The 20,489-nt window shown below is 45.5% G+C and overlaps 1 protein-coding gene across 1 annotated transcript in view; it reads right to left on the reverse strand.

Moving 5' to 3' along the window:
- Positions 1-20,489, reverse strand: part of TG (thyroglobulin) — a 218,067-nt gene that overhangs the window by 193,593 nt on the left and 3,985 nt on the right. The window contains exons 4-9 of the mRNA XM_045008289.1: positions 18,102-18,305; positions 15,927-16,086; positions 10,006-10,112; positions 6,424-6,567; positions 5,139-5,324; positions 1,255-2,319 (exon numbers count right to left, since the gene is read on the reverse strand). Coding sequence (XP_044864224.1) covers positions 1,255-2,319; positions 5,139-5,324; positions 6,424-6,567; positions 10,006-10,112; positions 15,927-16,086; positions 18,102-18,305 — 1,866 coding nt within the window. The remainder of the gene's footprint in view (positions 1-1,254; positions 2,320-5,138; positions 5,325-6,423; positions 6,568-10,005; positions 10,113-15,926; positions 16,087-18,101; positions 18,306-20,489) is intronic.

A 20,489-nucleotide genomic window follows, 5' to 3' on the forward strand; every position in this document is an offset into this window, starting at 1 on the left:
CTGGTGGCTCGATAAAAACCGCAAAATGTAGTAGCACGTCTCTTTGAGTCCAGCAGACCATTATGAACCTAAAACACCAGTGTTTTGTGCTCTCCCCTGGCTATGGTACCTGTTTGCTTCTGACCGTGGGCCAAACAGGTTATAGATTGCAATCAATGAATCCCTAAATGCTGCAGGACATAGCTATTGAGATCTCTCTCTCTCCGTTTGGACCATCCTGGCAGTGACAGTTTGCTGTCTGCTTTGCTATTGTTTTCTGATGCTGAACTCTCCAAAACGTGCAGCAGGTTATTCTCAATGGGGGCCTGGGCCTCTGGGACCAGCTTCCTCTGCCCATCTGCCATTGTTCGAGCCCCTTGAGCTTTAAGTGTCAATATAAGACCTCTTTTTTTAGCCAAGGCACTTCACTCTTTCATTATATCATAATAATAGAAGAGTGGAGGGGGGCTGTGATTACATTTTACAGGCTTACGCCCAGTGTCATACTTAGGCACTAGAACATCTAATCATCAGCTTCATTTACAATGACAATTGCTATATAAGAGACAGGTAACATTTGACACTCAATTTTCTGAACTGACTGTGGGACCCACATTAGGTGTTTTGGCCTTTGCCCTCTTTAGTGGCTGGTACACACACAAAGTTAATGTGTTTCCTACAGCTAGCAGTTGAGGGACACAGACCTGTAGCTCAAGTAATAGAAGCTCATAGGTTTAGCTCAGAATGTCCTGGGTCCAATCCAAGGAGGGTCAATGGCATTTGCATGGATTATTTTGTTCCACAAGAAAAGCAGTTTTCCACTCTGTCAAAAGACAGGCTATTCTAGAGGCAGTGAGCAGCGCATGATGTATCAATTGCATGGACTCTCTGGGTTTCATGGTCACTAGCTATACCATTCACAGTAGCCACAAGGACATCAGCAGGGACAGAACTCAGAGACATGCTCATTAACAAGGACAGAGCTCACATCTTTCTGCTCTGAATGTGCAGGTCCTACACCCAGTTGTGCTAAGGGGGACTCTTCCTTCTCTCTCGGAATATTTGAGGGTATATTCTCTGTGATCCCTCAACCATTAGAGGGCTACATGAACAAATGCTGGACCACTTCTGATTCTTTCCAGCAGAGGGCAGTTGTGCTTTCACGTACTAGCCCATATATTTCCAATATCGAATAAGAGGAGAAATAGCATGAACAGCAGCACAATCCCTAAAAAAAAAAAAGAACACTTCTAAAGCATTGATCCCTAGACTTACACTGCATGGGCTCCCCAGCTTTTCTTGTTGTTCCTGGAATAGCTCTGCCTTCCAAATCAACACAGATGCAATTAGTTCCATGGCACTGGACCGGTAGGAAACCTCCTTCCGTTGTACAAGAGGGAACAAACAGATCAGACCCTGCAGGTTGGCTCTGTTTCAAGCTTTGCAGACTTTCCCTTTGCTTCTCACATGCAGTGGGACACCTTGGACGTTTGCCTAGCGTTCTTGAGCCTGGGACTTCCTTACCTCGTGAGTCCACACACCAGCACATGGCTTCGTAGCACTGAACTTCCTCATACCTCCCCTCCTTGGTGCACGTCGGAACAAACAAATCCCTGGGCTGCTCAGTGCAATCTTTGGACTTTAAAGCTATTTTTACCACCTCACCTAAATCTTCAGCGATGTTTTCAGGGACAGAAATAACATGTTGTAAAAAGACAAAAAACTCTGGAAGTTCCAGAAGAGAAGCAAGAAATTCCACCCCATTCTGATTGTCCTGTAAACTAACTGTGCGGCCAAAGCTATCCACAAGAGGTTGACTCAGATTGAAGCTCTCCTTTGATGTTTCCAGTGACAACCCCTCGGGTTGTTCTGCAAAGCCTCCTCCGTTGTCCATTCCTGTCACGCCTCCCTGCTGGAAAAACTGGCCAATGCTGAATTTCCCTCTAGTGCCGAGCGCTCCTGTAAAGTTAAACTGGATCAGGTTCTTCAAGAACTTTCCTCCAAACAGGTTTTCTTGGAAGCGCTTTGGGTTGGTGGTGAACCGAAGGGCGACTCGAGCTAATTGTCTTGATGGAAACATCCCTCTGACTGCGTCACTGAGAATGGATTCTAGTGCGAACAGCTGACTGGCATCCTGCTTTGCTGTGATAGGAGATAGCAATCCAGAGTCCACAAACAACTCCTTGAAGGAAGGAGGGCAAGAGCTTGAAAACCTGGCTATAGTCTCTGACTTCACATCTGGGATGTCAAACAAACTGTGCTGACTGAAGTGCCCAACAGGTCCATAAAAAAGCCTCGATAGAGCCTGCTGTCTCTCTGAGGCACATGCTCGTTCTTCACCTGGACACAGGAAAACAAGGAGACAAATATTTTGGTATTAGTGACATAGTATGAGCTGTCACATTGGGGGAGGGGGAATAATCCCCAAGCACATGATTCCATTAACCAATCTTCTCAGAGGCTGGTGGGAATGAGAGGGGTGTGGGGTGGGTGTATATAAACCAGACCCAGCTCATCCTGGGGGTGGGGGGAGAGGAGGAGAGGCAGCATCCTAGAACACAGAGAGGTGAAGGAGGACTAAAGGAAAAACAGCCCCAGAAAGGGGCATGAAGAGAGGCCTTTTCCTAAGGGAAAAGGGAATGAGTTTGGGGAGAGCTGGGCACCAGCTGGGACCAGCCTGCCTAGGAAACTATGGATTTGCCTGAGAGGCCAAGTGAAGTAATGAAGAAATGAGACTAAAGACTTTGGGTGCAGATGATTATAAACTAAATACTGACACACCTCTTTTATAAGTAATCCTTCTGCCCCCAATCCCAACCCCTTTCCGTGGTGGTCAGGTCACCAGGAAATGGCTCGGTGACATTCAGAGCTGTAGGATTTGGGGCTTAGCTGGAGGGCCAAGTCACAGTAGTGATTGTTTGCTGAACTCCCTGGGGCTGGCGAGAACCCACAGTCCCCATTGTTAGTGTTCGTGGCAGCCTCTGCTGAGGCCACACAGAAACTAAACTACCCTTTCATCTCTAGTGCCCAACGCAGGTTTGATGCACACGGGTGGGGTAGCTTGCACGGATCCCATTGTACCTGCTTTGTGGATAAACATTTCAGTCTTTTAGGCTATCAATCCAGCAACTTGTCTGAGATTCTCTGGTCTATGTCCCCATGCAAGACCCTCATTTTGAACTTTTAACCCTTACTCCTGTTCTTGTTTTTTCATTTGTTGTCCCCCAGGTCACGTGACCCTCACCTCACCTGAGGGGGTGGGCCTTTAGCTCTGGTGGGATCCGCCCACCACCTCCTAGGATTCCAGTAAGCCAGCCCCTTGACGGAAGATCTATACTTGGTGTACTTCTGGTTCCTTCGTTTGCACCCTCTAGCCTGCACCCCCGTTCCTGCTTTTGGATTCTCTCCCTTAATTAGTTGATCCTTGTCCTTTTGTAGCTCTCCCCTTCCTTATTTTTAATGGAGGGGTGGCTATTTGTGTTTCTTTTGGGTGAGGTCCTTTGAAGGATCAAATAGGCCAGCACTTTTGACCCACACAACTTCACATCCCCCAAAATGTCAATAAGAAACAAATACATGCTTCTAAAACGTTCTCCCCTCCCCTCCTTGAAGCAAATAACACCAGCGTGTAAAGAGAAGATAGTTTGCTTGACAAAGCACTCCTGTAATATCAGAAAGAGGTAGATTAAAAAAAAGTGATGATTGTATTGCATGTGGCTGCTAGACCAGTCTCCCCAAGAATATATCCTTGTGAAAATTCCTTTTCAGTGGTTCGTTGGCAGAACCTCCAATTTCTCTGCTTAGATTTCCTGAGTTTGCCAAAAAAAAAAGGTCTGCATACCTGAGTTTCAAGCAGCCTCAAGTTATGTCACAAAAACCCATCAGAAGATCTCAGAGGAGCAGTCAGAGAGAAAACAACCAGCCCTGCCAGATGCAGAGGCCTCCCAGAGGCTCTTTTGCAATATCCTTGCTCATCAGTCTTGAAGGCGTGCAAACAGTTTCATTTTACAGTAAGCCCACCTTACCTAAAGCTTATAGTGACTCTGGATCATGAGTGACACCCAGAATTGATTGTTTCTTTGTCTACGTGGCATAACTATGTCTAGTAGACAGAAAAACTAATTTTGCCGAAGGCTGCCTGCGTTAAGCCTTTGTAGCCCCAACCCTCCAGCATGAACCTGAATATTTAGGCATTACTCTCCAGAATGAAGGGTTTTAAACAAATCCTTCCCTGCCCCCATCTGACCCCTTTGAGATTTTCTGCTGTCATCTTCCATTTTGGGCTCTGGCTTGATGCATTTTTTTCCTTAATGAAATCTCCCTCGTTTCATGAAATGGCAGCTCACACACCTTTTCTTTGTTTGCGTCTATGGGACTTGGCAACCTTCATGGTCAAGTAACACAGGGACAGAGATAGGGTACAAGGTGGCTGGAAAGAGACCTCAGAAGCAATGCACCCCCACACCAGAGGCATCACAGCAGAAAAAGAGGGTTAAACCACAAGTGCAGTGTCACCAACACTCACAATTTTGTCACAAGCCTTGTGATATTGGGTGTTTTTTTTAAAGTCCCAGCTCTTGGAGTCAGGTGAATCTCAGCTTCTATTTTAAAACAAATGTAACTTTCTAACTGTCATAATTAGGGGAAAATGCTTGAAAATGTGAACTCAAAAAGAGCCAAAATCAGGAGGGCAAATAAAAGGAACCCACCATTTATTGTTTTTAAAATCTAATGAATGTTCAGTGCCAGATTCATAATTTCTGAATGCTTGGGCTTGGCAATATTGCCAAGAGAACTGGTGATGCACCTTTCACTCAGGGGACACTCCCGTTTCAGGATAAAGGCTAGGAGAGAGAGGGGCTGATGTGAGGTCCTGGATAGGGGGCCATCCCTGGGTTGGATGGGAAGGAGATGAAGTCTATTTGGTGGTACTGCTATTCTCTCACAGGACTGCGTCTTGTGCAGCTGTGGGGCCAGAGAAGAAAAACGGGTGGAGAGAAAATAGAAGCCTGAAGGAAATTCTGACCATAACTGTGGTATTTTGCTCCAAAATCTAACAAATCTTTCAGGAGGATTGGGGAGGATACGTAATGTGCGTTTGTGCATCTTATGTGAAAGTTAGTGCCAGGCATTTACTACTATATCACTCCAGTACATACCACAAGTCGGGAGCTGCCCTTGCCTCCTCGTTCCCTGGATCTCCCGCCCCTCAGGGTCCACACACCAGCACGCCCCTTCCTGCTCGCACTGCACGGGGGCATAGTCCCCATTATCCTCACAAGACGGACTGTAAGTGTGTCTGAAGCGACTGGCTGCAAACCGCTCGACCTCACATTTAGAGGGGCCTGGGAAGAGAAAGGCTGCTGGTTACGGAGGAAAAGTGTTACGTGTTGGAGCAAATCTGCATTCAGCCCTGGTTCTGTTATGTCGGAGTAACTGCTTGGCATTTGTGCAGGGAAGGCCCCGATGCTCAGGTTTTTTTAATTGTTAGAATTCCTTCCTCAAAGTAAACAACAGAGACTAAAACGTCAACACACTTTTCAGCCATTGTAGTAGCTATTGCATACCTGTAAATGCAGTAATTTCTCATTCGATGGAGCAGGGCTACATACGCATTTGCTTTTAAAGTGAATTTAATGGTACCAAGTGGACAGACAGTATAAAAACTCTTTATCCACACAATGGGTCCAGCGTAGGCAATGGCAATATGAGCCAGCCCCACATTTCCTTACCCTGGGCCTGGTAGGATGGTATTTGCATTTCCCGGACAGGACAATCCCTGGCTTCTCTGCTGCAAATATTAAGACGAAGGCTGGCTGTGCTGTGCTGTCTGTACACTAGGAATAGATCCGAGGCCACCAACTCATTTTACATCTGCCAGAGTGTATATAATGGTCTATACCTGTAGCAGTTTTAGAGGATGATGTAAAACTCCCATCATGCAACTACCCATTTGTAATACAGTGTCTTAGCACATGTGATCAAGCCTCTCTCAAACGGCAGTTACGGTGCTAGAGGGGCTGAGAGCCTGTGCTTTGTTCTCCGTTGACAACCGTCATGTCTGAATATATGCAGCCAGGGTCTATTTCACAATGATATCCATGTGAGAGGGAAAAATTCCTTCCTGACCCTAAGAGTGATCAGCAAACCCCAACAATATGAAAGGCAAATGATTTCCGCCTAGCTGAAAGAATACCTGCTTCGGTATTGAGGCATTGCATTCTCATGGTGAGTGCATGTTAAAAGTCCCCCACTGTGCCTGGTCTGCAGAGCCCCAGCTAATGAAGGTTAGCTCTTCATTTCAAATAGTAGCAGCTCATGCTTTTAGCTCTGGAGGTTCCTGGTTCAGTCCCCCGTGTGCCAGCCAAGAGCATGGCAATCACACTTGCATTCCAGAAGTCTTGTGTCACCCCTGGGACTCCGGTCTGGTGCTACTGTACTTACATCTGAACCTGCCAGAGGTCGCTAGCTGCACCCCCAGAAACCGTCTCTGCAGAATCCGATAGATGCTGGTCTCAGTAAATGTGTGGGCAGGTTGCAATGCGGTGAAAACTGTATCATAAACTTCCTCAAGCAGCAGTTCCAAGCCTGTGAGAGAAGAGAGCCTTTCAGCACAGGTGGGGGGCATTTTAAAAAGAGAGGCTTCATCTGCCATTCATACACAGCTGAGAGGTGACAGAAATGGATGCCTCCTACCAGACAAACATTGACTCCTCCATCATTCGAACTATGAGGCTAGATGATGGGCATTTGGTCACATACGTAGCTCCACTGAACTATCTGTGTGAGTGAGTGCCTACCTAAATGAGTGAGGACTGCATGATCTACCCCCTAAGAAACTATCTGTTTCAGGGGCTGGGTTGAGCTGCTTTGTGGTAGCTAAGCAAGCTGTAACTGCGCATGGGTGACTGGACAAACAGTGTCCGAATTACAGAAATGTAGGGCTGGAAGGGACCTCAAGGGGTCACCTAGCCCCTATCCCAGCCTGAGACAGGACCAAGTAAACCTAGACCATCCCTGACAGGTGTTTGTCTAACCTATTCTTCAGTGATGGGGATTCCACAACCTCCTTTGGAAGCCTATTCCAGTGATTAACTACACTTAGGCCTGGTCTACACTACGCGTTTAAACCGGTTTTAGGAGCATTAAACCGATTTAACGCCACACCCGTCCACACTAAGAGGCCCTTTATATCGGTATAAAGGGCTCTTTAAACCGGTTTCTGTACTCCTCCCTAACGAGAGGAGTAGCGCTAATATCGGTATTACCATATCGGATTAGGGTTAGTGTGGCCGCAGATTGACGGTATTGGCCTCCGGGCGGTATCCCACAGTGCACCACTGACCGCTCTGGACAGCAATCTGAACTCGGATGCAGTGGCCAGGTAGACAGGAAAAGCCCCGCGAACTTTTGAATATTTCCTGTTTGCCCAGCGTGGAGCTCTGATCAGCACGTGTGGCGATGCAGTTAAAAATCAAAATAAAGAAAGAGCTCCCGCATGGACCAAGCGGACGTGATCACTGTAAGGGCAGGCAAATATGTTCTATCAGCGCTCCGTTACAGAAGACGAATTAAAAAACATTTTTAAAAAATCTCCAGACAGACGCCATAGCAGGGACTCAGCGCACTGCTGCGTGACAAGCGTAACGGAAAGCCAAGGAATCAAATGGACGCTCATGGACTGGAGGACTCAAGCTATCCCACAGTTCCTGCAGTCTCTCTGAAAAGCATTTGCATTCTTGGCTGAGCTCCAAATGCTTCTAGGGTCAAACACAGTGTCCGCGGTGGGTCAGGGCATAGCTCGGCAATTTACGCACCCCCCCCCCACCCCTAGAAGTGAAAGGGAAAACAATCCTCTCTTGACACTTTTACATGTCACCCTATCTTTACTGAATGCTGCAGATAGACGTGATGCTGCAGCACTGAACACCAACATCCTTGCTTCCCCCCCCCCACCATGGGTGGCTGATGGTGCAAAATGACTGGTACCCGTCCTCATCATCAGCCTATTGGCACATGGGGCAGTGCAAAAGGGCTGGTAACCATGCTGACTAGCATCCGTCAGGTCGATCAAGGGCGCCTGGCCCTAATTTTTCCTGGTAGATGGTGCAGTATGGCTGATAACCATCGTCATCATAGCAACAGGGGGCTGAGCTCTGTCAGCCCCCACCCTTCATGTGTAAAAAAAAGATTCAATTGCCCCTGGACTAGCAGAGGGATGCTGGGCTTCTCTCCTACACACTCCTTACTGTCCTATCTGGACTATCATAGCAGCTGGAGGCTGCCTTCCACTCATTTCTCACTAACAAGTCAGTGTGTCTTATTCCTGCATTCTTTATTACTTCATCACACAAGTGGGGGGACAATGCTACGGTAGCCCAGGAAGGCTGGGGGAAGAACAGAATCAACAGGTGGGGTTGTTGCAGGAGCACCCCCTGTGAATAGCATACAGCTCATAATTTCTGCAGGATCTGACACAGAGCAGCTGTGCTCTCTGATACAGTGGTTCTCTAGTACACTTGCCCATATTCTAGGCAGGACTGATTCTATTTTTAGATACCAAAAAGGAGGGATTGACTCAGGGAGTCATTCCCAATTTTGGCTTTTGTGCCCCTGGCTAAGAGCAGACAGGGGCACTTATGACAGCAGCAAATGGTGCAAAACGACTGGTAGCCATGATCATCTTTTTACCAATTTATGGATTGGTAGATGGTGCAGTATGGCTGGTAACCATCTCTGCTGTCATGCAAAAGCAAAAGCATGCTGCTGTGTAGCGCTGCTGAATCGCCTCTGTCAGCGGCATCTAGTACACATACAGTGACAGTCACAAAAGGCTAAACAGGCTCCATGGTTGCCATGCTATGGCATCTGCCAGGGCAATCCAGGGAAAAAAGGCGCGAAATGCTTGTCTGCCGTTGCTTTCCCAGAGGAAGGAGTGACTGACGACATTTACCCAGAACCACCCGCGACAATGACAATGATTTTTGCCCCTTCAGGCACTGGGATCTCAACCCGGAAATTCCAAGGGGCGGGGGAGGCTGCGGGAACTATGGGATAGCTACAGAATAGCTACCCACAGTGCAACGCTCCAGAAGTCGACGCTAGCCTCGGACCGTGGACGCACACCACCGATTTAATGTGTTTAGTGTGGCCGAGCGCACTCGATTTTATACAATCTGTTTTGCTAAACCGGTTTATGCAAATTCGGAATAGTCCCGTAGTGTAGACGTACCCTTAGAGTATGGAAGTTTTTCCTAATGTCTAATATTTTTACCTAAGTCTCCCTTGCTGAAGACTAAGCTGATTACTTCTTGTCCTACTTTCACTGGAAATAGAGACCAGTTGGGCACCGTCCTCTTTATAACAGACTTGCTGGGGCCCAGGGCAGAAAGCCGAAGCCTGAGCAACTTAGCTTTGCGGGGCCTCCTGTGTCACGGGGCCTCGAGCAATTACCCTTCTTGCTACCGCCTAGTGCTAGCAGAAAAACAGTTGTTGTGGCACAAGTAGGCTGTGGAGTTTTTATTACATGTTTAGGGGGTGAGGGGCTGAGAAAGAAAAAGGTTGAGAACTCCTGCTCTACAGAGAAGGGAGTTGTTCTGTCTCCAGGTCCATTCAGTTCTGCACCTCTCTGCTGAGACTGCTAATGAGGCAGCCGGTTGCGTTGGTGGCTTTCTGATATGCAACCAGCCCAGTAGGAACCAGACTATTGACAGCAAGGACTCAACAACAATGGGAAAATAACTATTGATCACGGCTAAACTGGGCTGGCCAGTGCAACTGATGATGCTTTGGTCAGACACTCTTAATGAGAAAATGTAGCTAGTAATCAACATCCTTAAGTGATCATGCCACAGATATGTATCTGGTACAATCAGCTGCTGTGCCTGCTCACAGATGACTCCAGCTTAGCCCTTAGCTTTCTCACTGAAATGAAGCGGTGGTCCGGGTGTTTGTTCATTATCTACCCTTCTTTGAGGAATTCTGAGTCTTGTTGCTAAGACAGAGCAGATTTTGGAAGGCACTTACCAGTCTTTGCTAATTCCCGCCCCAGACTGTCAGCGCAGTAACAGTACCCAGAGACCTCTGGGAACATGCTTCTGAAGGCGCTAAATGTCTGGAATGCATCTGGAAACCTAAAAGGAAAAGCAACAGGTTATGAAGTGGAAAGTTGGTGGTGACCCTTTGACAATAACAAAGAAATCATATTCTTTCCCAAACTCCCACTGCAGAGATCACAGAACAAAGGCATTATGGCACTTCTGGTTATGTCTACCTTATGTCTACCTAGTTATGTCAACCTTACTCCACGGTGATTCAAATTTTAGTGTTTCCTTTTATTAACAAGGCCTTAGACTATGGAGCAATGTGTCCTGGCTCCCCACAGGTCAGGATTAGTCCAAGATTTGCCTTGCTCACTATATACTACAAGAGTTTATACATGTGTTTCCTCAACAAATGAGCCTAAGCACCTTCGTCCTGGATAACAGAACCCAACGAGCAAAGGGCAATGAGGTCATTTCTTGGTCCGATTTCAGGCCATTATTAGTCTTGTTATTAGCACCTAATGTACTACAATGATGAAGGCGGCAGAAACGTTGACAAATAATTTTGGATCCTGGTCCCACCTTTGAAAGCGCAGCAAAAATTGTAACGTATGTGTCAGTGAGACTAATGCAATTACAAATACCCTCTCGTTAGCAGCTTTCCACAAAGTCACACAAGATGACAGAAAGCCTAAACAAAGAGGTTGTTTTTTCCCCACATCCGCTTTCCACGCTGAATTAAGCATGGAACGGCAGATACAAACTAACACTAATTTGTTACATTATGAAAACATGGGTCAATGGATTAAAAGGAAAGTTTTTTTTAAACGTATTACAAGTGAGACTGACTCTTATTTCTGGAGATCAAAGGAGCTCTGGATTCTTTTAAAATATTCTAATAGTGACGATAGCCAGATTCCAGCAAAGGAATGATTTAAGAAGGAAACTTAATATGGTCAGAGTTGAAAAAAACACCCCATAATCTGTGTGATCTTAGCTGACAGATATACCAGGGCTTCTTCAAGCAATTAGAAGATACAGTACTCTAGGTTCAGGCAGTATGGCAAATGAAACAGTTTCCCTATGTTTTAATAAATCAGATTAGCATTATACATCCATGCTCATATTCCTAAACGTGATTTAGGCACACACCTCCCAGCTGTGTGCAGTTGTGTGGTGAAATCCAGCAAAGGGCTGTGAAATTCACTACCAAAGAAGTAAACAGAATCAAATAATCTAGTCAGGCTTTTCAACAACGATGGATGCTTTAATAAGCAGAAATAACGTATTACACCCTTAGATACCATGGTGATTCGTGCTGTATAAAAACCTGAGACTGGGTGGGTGGAGGGATAGATACATTCTAGACTGGACCCTGGGATACTGGTCAGGGATGTTGCACAAAGGAGTTTGAAGCTCCTCTTTGCTTTCCCCTGGTTCTACTGCAGCTGTATACAGGGCTGGTCCCCCATGCAGTAGCTTGTGGATACTACAGTAGCCTTGGGGCTGCTCTAACGCCAGGCTGCAACATTCCCAAGAGACCAAAACTGCAGCCAAGTATCACTCTGGCATAGGGCTGTCTTGGCCACGCTTCCAGAAGTGAAATGGGAGGAGGGATGTAAGAGCCCCTACGTCAGCTTCACACCACAGATGATCACTCATACTCTGGAACAATCCTCCATGGGCTGGTTAAATCATCTTTGGGGCCCCTTTATACTGGTGCTGCTGCCACACCCCAAGAGAGAATCTGCCACTAACAATAAAGTTGGCATGATAAAAGAAGAGCAATCAAATGTCATGCTCCAGGACATAGATGGATTGTTATTGGGGTAAGGAAGAAATTCAGAAACAAATTATTAAAGCCAGAAGGGACCTGTACGCTCATCACAGACAGCTACAGTGGCACTGGAGCCAGCAAACACAGCTGTAAACAGGGGAGTCTGAGTGGGACTTCTGTTGGAGGAGAGGGTGGGAAGCCTATGACAGATACAGAGGCAGCAGTGGTAGTGACCCAAGCAGTAGAAGACACAATGAAGATGACTGGATGTGGAAGCTGCGGCATGTACGTGATCCTGGAGGGGTACCTGAAAAGAGTTTTGTCTGCATGAAATGCTGCCTGATAGAGCTGATGGAGGAAAAGATCCGAGGATTGGAGATGCAGGTGGAAACTCTGGTTGAGTTTAGAAGGGGGTTCGAGCAGATGATGGAGCAAAGATATGAGGAGTCTGAAGGGAAAAGCTCAGACTTGCAGATGGAAGCAGGACCAAAGAATTCTGAGGGGAGACTGCTGGGTGAGGAAAGTGGACAGTGGAAGCATGTGACTAAGAGAACCAGGCAGAGGAAAACACTGACTAGTTAAGGAGAAATAGAGCTCAGGAAGAGGTTTGCAGAGTTGGAAAATGAAGAAGGTGGTCGCTGAAGGTGAGAGGGCAAGGAAGAAGAGAAGAGCAGCTAGTCCTACAGGAAGAGGGGAAGAGTCAATGGAGACAACACCAAATATGAGCCCCAGGAGGATACGGGATGGGTTATGGAGGATTGCAAGGGTGAATAGGAATTGAGAGGACTTGCAGTCAGAGGGAACAGGGGATTGACTGGAAAATCACACCATCACCAGGAAAAGGCAGATCTACGTGATTGGGGACTCCTTTCTGAGAAGAATAGACAGACCTGTAACCAGAGCTGATCCAGGGAACAAAAGGGTGTGCTGTCCGCCGGGTGCTAAGATACGGGATGTGGACCTGAGGCTGAAGAGGATCCTAACAGGAGTGGGAAAGAATCCGCTGATTGTCCTTCATGTGGGAACAAATGATACGGCTAGATTCTCGCTGGAACGGATCAAGGGAGACTATGCCAGGCTGGGGAAGATACCTAAGGAAATTGAGGCTCAGGTGATCTTCAGTGGGATTCTGAAGGGCAACAAAGGTGTGACAAGATTATGACGATCAACAGATGGCTCAGGCAGTGGTGCTATAAGGAGGGCTTTGGGATGTATGGCCACTGGGAGGCATTCATGGACAGAGGATTGTTCTCTCGGGATGGACTTCTCCTGAGTAGGCAGGGAAACAGACTTCTAGGATGGAGGCTGGCACAACTGATTAAGAGAGCTTTAAACTAGGAGTTTGGGGGAGATAGTTGGGAGATGTCCAGGTTATCTCCACGCCAGATTTTAACATTGAGAGGGAAGAAAATGAAGTAAGAAAGGATACTGTCATGGGTAGAAGAATGGACATAAGGAGGAAGGGTAGTGTAGATACCAGTCTAATAGGTGATACTGGCCATGGGAGTCTTCTAGGCAATTCAGGTTCTTATACCATGCCTATCACCATGGCATCTGAACATGTACAGCTTTCAGACAGGCTGCTGGGTAAATACATTTCTGGACATGATTTTTTAAATAATTCAATTTAAAAATATACTACAGACCAAATTATGCCATGTTTTATGTGTGGATAGACACATGGTCATATCCTAGTATTGGTCATTTCTGTCCTGAGGTCAGAATATGACTAAATATAATGCAAAAAGAACAAATCAGGCCCACATAAGAATGCATCTAGGACTGCATGTGCCTAGCTTTGAAAATTCACCCCTTACATTCGCTGTTCCTTTTTTAGCCATTGTCCCCACTATTTGCTTGTCCTTGTCCAGCAGTGGATAATGACAACATGGCCAAGATCTTAACTCTCATACCCAGTCACAAAAATGGCTGAAGCAGATGTGTGAACTGTGTCCATGTTCGTGTTTCTGTCCTATGTGTTCTGAGACGGGAGCAGGCGAAAAGAAAATGGAAAAGGAAGGGAGAGATACATGGATTTGTTGGTATCATCAGGGAAAGTGGGGTCTTGGCTTACATTGTTATTCATTTTTCAGTGACTCTAAGAAAGCCCCCTTTTATCATCAGACTGTGCAGCTCCAATAGTATCCACCATTTACTGACCACACCCAGTGTCAAGAAAAGTGGCTGAGTTGTGTTTTGTACATCAACAACCAAATAACAGAGAGGCAGAACCTTCATGGAACTATGACAATTTACAGCAGCTGAGAGATCTGCCCCAGAATCTTTACTGCGGAGGAAATGATGCAGGAAACAGAAAGAAAATAGTGTGGCTTCTCAGCTCCCAAACTCCTACCTTTCTATCTCCGGATTTTGTTCTGCTGCTCAACACCACAGCACAGCATCTGAGCACCTTCCATGGAAAATTAATAGCAAAGTCCCTCATGGATTCCTTGAGTCCCTGGCTCCTCTCCTTATTATGCTTGGAGTAGGGTTTCTGGGTTGATTTTATTTATTTCCATTCTTGTAAGGTTGATTTGTTTCAGGGTAATTTTGATTATTGTGGCTGAGGCTTTTTCAGGTAGAAGAGAATGTTCATGTTTTGAGTGTCATTCTTAGGGTGCAAAGGAACCATGACCCAGTGGTTAGGGCATTGCACCTTGGAAGACCTGGGTTCAAGTCCCTGTTCTGCCACAGGCTTTTTGTGTGACCTTGGGCAAGTCATTTAGCCTCTCTGCCTTAGTTCCTCATCTGCACAATGGAGATAATAGCCCTGCCCTACCTCACTAGGGTGTTGTGAGGATAAATACATTAAAGACTGTGAGATGCTCAGATGCTGCAGTAATGGGTCTATGTAAGTTCCTAGAGAGAAAGGTAGAAAGCTGGAAGTAAAAACAATCTTGCTTGGATTTATATGGTGATATGGAAGCTACTCAAACCTAGTCCTGATGCCACTTTCTAGGCAAAACTCCCAATTGGGAACAGCAAAATGTCATTTTAAAGCATCACTTTCTTCACTCTAGTTGCTTTTTTGGTTGTCCGTACCCACCAACCAACTAGTGAAACAGACACATTATCTTTCACATTGACAAATCTGCACCAGGCACTTGGCCTGCCTTGCGGTACTTTTATTTTTGCTTAAATTAAAGACCAAAACTCAGAACAAGATTCACATTTAAATTAGACTCTATCGCCACTGGAATAGGCTTCAGCTAGAAGACAGGCATTATGTTTACTTTACTGCCCTCTAGTGGAAAGAGACAAGCAATGAGTCTGAAGTCATGACCAGTTCGCCACATTAGAGAGAGGCAGGCAAAACTGTTTCACAGAAAAATTGGACTCAGCCTCAACAGCAGCTGTGCAAAAGGAGAGCTGTCCCCAGTCAGGCCCCCTTTTCCAATCCCTGTCCCTCCATGGCAAACCTTGCTACTTCCCTCCCTCTTCCTGCGCCTCGACAGTACTAGTGTTTCCTGCCCCATCTGTGTGTTTTAATGTTTTAAAGTCCCCCAGGGGCCTGCCCCAGCTATGAAAGAGCCCCGGTCTCTCTCTATACTCCTCTTTTCACCCTCTGTTCATCTCCCACTGGCTGACTTGCTGCAACGTCCTTTCACGCACCCTCACCACTGTGGGTGCAAGAGCCTCTGCTCTGCCACCCGAGAGATGAAACAGCCACCTCACTGACTCTGCATCTGTGTCCAGGTCTCCAATGGGAACATCTTTCATCTCTTACCTGTCCCTCTTAATTTCTCTCTCCCGCTGCCCTTATCTAGCTTGTTCATTGCGTTATTTCATTCTGTATGGCGAGGGCTGCCTTGGATGACAGACACCGTAAAAAAGACAATCATACTGAGATATCTGAGGATGCGTAAGGATACTCTGGTTCCATTGCCTGTGGGGTTGATGAGCTGGCTCCCGTTTTTAAAAGCACAAACTGCTACTGAGTAAACTAACATAAGTCTATTCGCTTTTGGGAAATAGACGATCTGTCAAGCGCTTTATCTGGTCCAACCGGCAGAGGGAGACAAAGATTCACTGGGGTTAGTGTGGGCTACAGCTGGAATATGCAAGGATGTAATGACTCACGGAGGTCTGCAGAATTGCCACTCAGCTGCAGAAATGTCTGCTCCTACCTGTTATAACTGTGAACAAGATCAAAGACCATCATGTCCGTCATGTTGACAAATTTGCACTGGACAGGCAAAAATTCTCCATCTGCTGAGCACTGTGGTGGGCTCCTTTCCCCAACTCCATGCAGAATGCGACGGTCTCGGATCTCACAGCTCCCCGGACCTGATGGAAAACAAGTATTCACTGTCATGAATTCATCTTCCCACGACTGCGTGACAGCAAGCCGCACAGCTTCATAGATTCCAAGGCCAGAGCCATGATCAGGCAGTCTGCCCTCCTCTACAACACAGGCCATAGAAGTCCCCAAAATAATTCCTAAAGCAGATCTTTCAGAAAAACATCCAATCTTGATATAAAAATGGTTAGTGATGGAGATTGCACCACGACTCTGGTAAATTGCTCCAATGGTTAATTACTCTCACTATTAAAAATTTAAGCCTTATTTCCAACCTGAACTTGTCTAGCTTCAACTTCCAGACACTGGATTATGTTATACTTTCTCTGCTAGGTTAAAGAGCCCATTATTAAATATTTGTTTCCCAGGCAGGTACTTACAGACTGTAATCAAGTCCCCCACTTCACCTTCTCTTTGTTAAGCAAAATAGATTGGGCTCCTTCAGTCTGCCATTATAAGGCAGGTTTTCTAATCCTTTCTAATCATGAATTATGGACACCTGAACTGGACACAGCATTCCAGCAGTGGTTGCACCAGTGCCCAATACAGAGGTAAAATAACCTCCGACTTGAGATTCCCCTGCTTATGTAGCCAAGTATCACATTAGCACTTTTGGCCACCTGGGAACTCATGTTCAGCTAATTAGCTCCCCCATCCCATCCTCTTTTTCAGTCATTGCTTTCCAAGATAGTCTCCCTCATCCTGCAAGCATGGCCTATGTTCTTTGTTCCCAGATGCATACATTCACATTGAGAAATATTTAAAGGCATATTGTTTGCTTCAGCCTGTAGTAGGAATAGAGCCTGAGACATAAGCCCTCATATCAGAGGCCTGAGGCCTGGGCTAAAGTAGTGGCCAAGCTTTGCTGATAGAAAGCAAAGTTAAGTTGCGAGCAAGAGGCACGCCCTGCTCACAGAATCTGGCAAGAACAGGGCTGCTATTGCAGAAATATACATTCCTAAGTAGTGCTAGGCACTCACGTAAACACATTCCAGAAGGGTGGTACCTCAATACCAAACACATTCACCAACAATAACAGGAACACGCTGACCCATCCTAAAGGTAAAGTCAGGATGACGGCATGATGGATAGAGAAGTTTTGATTGAGCAGATAAGTATAAAGCAATTGGTGGCACCCAGATGCATCAGAGGGTGGCACCCAGATATGTCAGAGGGGCAATATGTAACTTGTTCGTATCGGTGTATAAAGAGGTATCTCAGAGGGAGTGTCTTTGGCCAGTCTAGTGGGGGAATGAAAGTCCCACCATTCACTGAGCTGTGTCCATTGTCATGGGCATACATGTGCTAGTGTAATTGTAGACATTGATCCGGGGAGCTAGGACCATGCTTTGTCGACAATAAACCTGGCTGGGTGCCTTCGTACCTTAACAGATCTTGTGGTCATTGGGCAGTTCACTCAAGGTCTGCCATGCCAGCTGTCTGTACAGGGCCGGGGTCAGCACACAGAGAGAACACACACACATGCAGCCAAACACCTGACCACACAGCCCAGTTTGCCAAGCAAACCACATCACTCTGTATTAGTGACCTGATACATTATTTACCACTCTTCCAAATTTTATGTCATCTGCAAACTTTATCAGTGATGATTTTTTTGTTTTCTTGCAAGTCACTGATGAAAATATTAAATAGTGGAGGGTCAAAAACAGATTTCTGTGGGACCCCACTAGAAACACACCTGAGCAATGATGATTCCACATTTACAATTACATTTTCAGACTTATCAGTCAGCCAGATTTTAATCCATTTAATGTGTGCCATGTTAATTTTATTTGTTCTAGTTTTTTAATCAAAATGTCATGTGGTATGAAGTAAAATGTCTTACAGAAGTCTAAGTATACTACATCAACACTAGTACCTTTATCAACTCTGAAATGTCCTGGCAGCCAAGCGTATGACTTGCCATTCATCACACACAAGCTTTTTATTTCCCTTCCTCCAAACATGAAATCAAATCTACATTTTGTTGAACTTTACTTACATCGCGTTGGCTTCCCCGTCTGCCTTGTGCCATAAATCTCCATCCCTTCAGAGTCCACACACCAGCACTGGCCTGGCCCCACATCACACTGCACTGGGTCAAACTCCCCCGAATTCAAGCATTGTGGGACGTAGGAGATGGCGCTGCTGTTGACGTAATGACTTACCAAGATCTGCTGTTTTTGGAGCTGGCAAAAGGATAAACCTACAATACCAAAGAAGCATCATTAGTGGAAGGTGATTGCTGGGCACAAAACCATTAATTTTTCTAGATGACGTCTGAGTTTTCTCTGGGCCACATCGAGACCATGAATTTGTTCTGTCGCTCAGTCAGGTTTGCCAAGGAGAGTGATAAAATATTGCAAGAGAGCCTGATATAAGTTTCAGATTAAACTCACCATTTTGGGGTACCAGGGAAGGATTTATGGTTTTAGTTACCCAAGAGAAACACAGCAATTCTACCTGACATCAGCTGAAATCAGGCAAAACCTGCTGGCTTCAGGTGAGTTCTACTTCATGTTTTCAAGGCCAGATTATCAGACTGAGCTGAGGTCAGACTAGATGATCACAATGATCTCTTCTGGCCTTTGAATCTATCATTCACCAGCCAACCTAAATGAGAATCGACCTGTTCATCATATCAGTGACCTTACTTCACGTTACACCAACTGATGGTCTGAGCTTCAAAATCCAAATTTAGGGGGTGTGAACATAAGAACATAAGAACATAAGAACATAAGAAAGGCCATACCGGGTCAGACCAAAGGTCCATCTAGCCCAGTATCTGTCTACCGACAGTGGCCAATGCCAGGTGCCCCAGAGAGAGTGAACCTAACAGGCAATGATCAAGTGATCTCTCTCCTGCCATCCATCTCCATCCTCTGACGAACAGAGGCTAGGGACACCATTCCTTACCCATCCTGGCTAATAGCCATTTATGGACTTAGCCACCATGAATTTATCCAGTCCCCTTTTAAACATTGTTATAGTCCTAGCCTTCACAACCTCCTCAGGTAAGGAGTTCCACAAGTTGACTGTGCGCTGCGTGAAGAAGAACTTCCTTTTATTTGTTTTAAACCTGCTGCCTATTAATTTCATTTGGTGACCCCTAGTTCTTATATTATGTGAATAAGTAAATAACTTTTCCTTATCCACTTTCTCAACATCACTCATGATTTTATATACCTCTATCATGTCCCCCCTTAGTCTTCTCTTTTCCAAACTGAAGAGTCCTAGCCTCTTTAATCTTTCCTCATATGGGACCTTCTCTAAACCCCTAATCATTTTAGTTGCTCTTTTCTGAACCTTTTCTAGTGCTAGAATATCTTTTTTGAGGTGAGGAGACCACATCTGTACACAGTATTCGAGATGTGGGCGTACCATGGATTTATATAAGGGCAATAATATATTCTCAGTCTTATTCTCTATCCCCTTTTTAATGATTCCTAACATCCTGTTTGCTTTTTTGACCGCCTCTGCACACTGCGTGGACATCTTCAGAGAACTATCCACGATAACTCCAAGATCTTTTTCCTGACTCGTTGTAGCTAAATTAGCCCCCATCATGTTGTATGTATAGTTGGGGTTATTTTTTCCAATGTGCATTACTTTACATTTATCCACATTAAATTTCATTTGCCATTTTGTTGCCCAATCACTTAGTTTTGTGAGATCTTTTTGAAGTTCTTCACAATCTGCTTTGGTCTTAACTATCTTGAGCAGTTTAGTATCATCTGCAAACTTTGCCACCTCACTGTTTACCCCTTTCTCCAGATCATTTATGAATAAATTGAATAGGATTGGTCCTAGGACTGACCCTTGGGGAACACCACTAGTTACCCCTCTCCATTCTGAGAATTTACCATTAATTCCTACCCTTTGTTCCCTGTCCTTTAACCAGTTCTCAATCCATGAAAGGACCTTTCCTTTTATCCCATGACAGCTTAATTTACGTAAGAGCCTTTGGTGAGGGACCTTGTCAAAGGCTTTCTGGAAATCTAAGTACACTATGTCCACCGGATCCCCCTTGTCCACATGTTTGTTGACCCCTTCAAAGAACTCTAATAGATTAGTAAGACACGATTTCCCTTTACAGAAACCATGTTGACTATTGCTCAAGAGTTTATGTTTTTCTATGTGTCTGACAATTTTATTCTTTACTATTGTTTCAACTAATTTGCCCGGTACCGACGTTAGACTTACCGGTCTGTAATTGCCGGGATCACCCCTAGAGCCCTTTTTAAATATTGGCGTTACATTAGCTAACTTCCAGTCATTGGGTACCGAAGCCGATTTAAAGGACAGGTTACAAACCTTAGTGAAGCCACCTGAAGTGAAATTGTACCAGAAGGTTGGGAGTGATTAAAGCCATAACAAGGCTATATCATGT

Source organism: Mauremys mutica, chromosome 2 (assembly GCF_020497125.1).
Source record: "Mauremys mutica isolate MM-2020 ecotype Southern chromosome 2, ASM2049712v1, whole genome shotgun sequence".
Taxonomy (NCBI): domain Eukaryota; kingdom Metazoa; phylum Chordata; order Testudines; family Geoemydidae; genus Mauremys; species Mauremys mutica.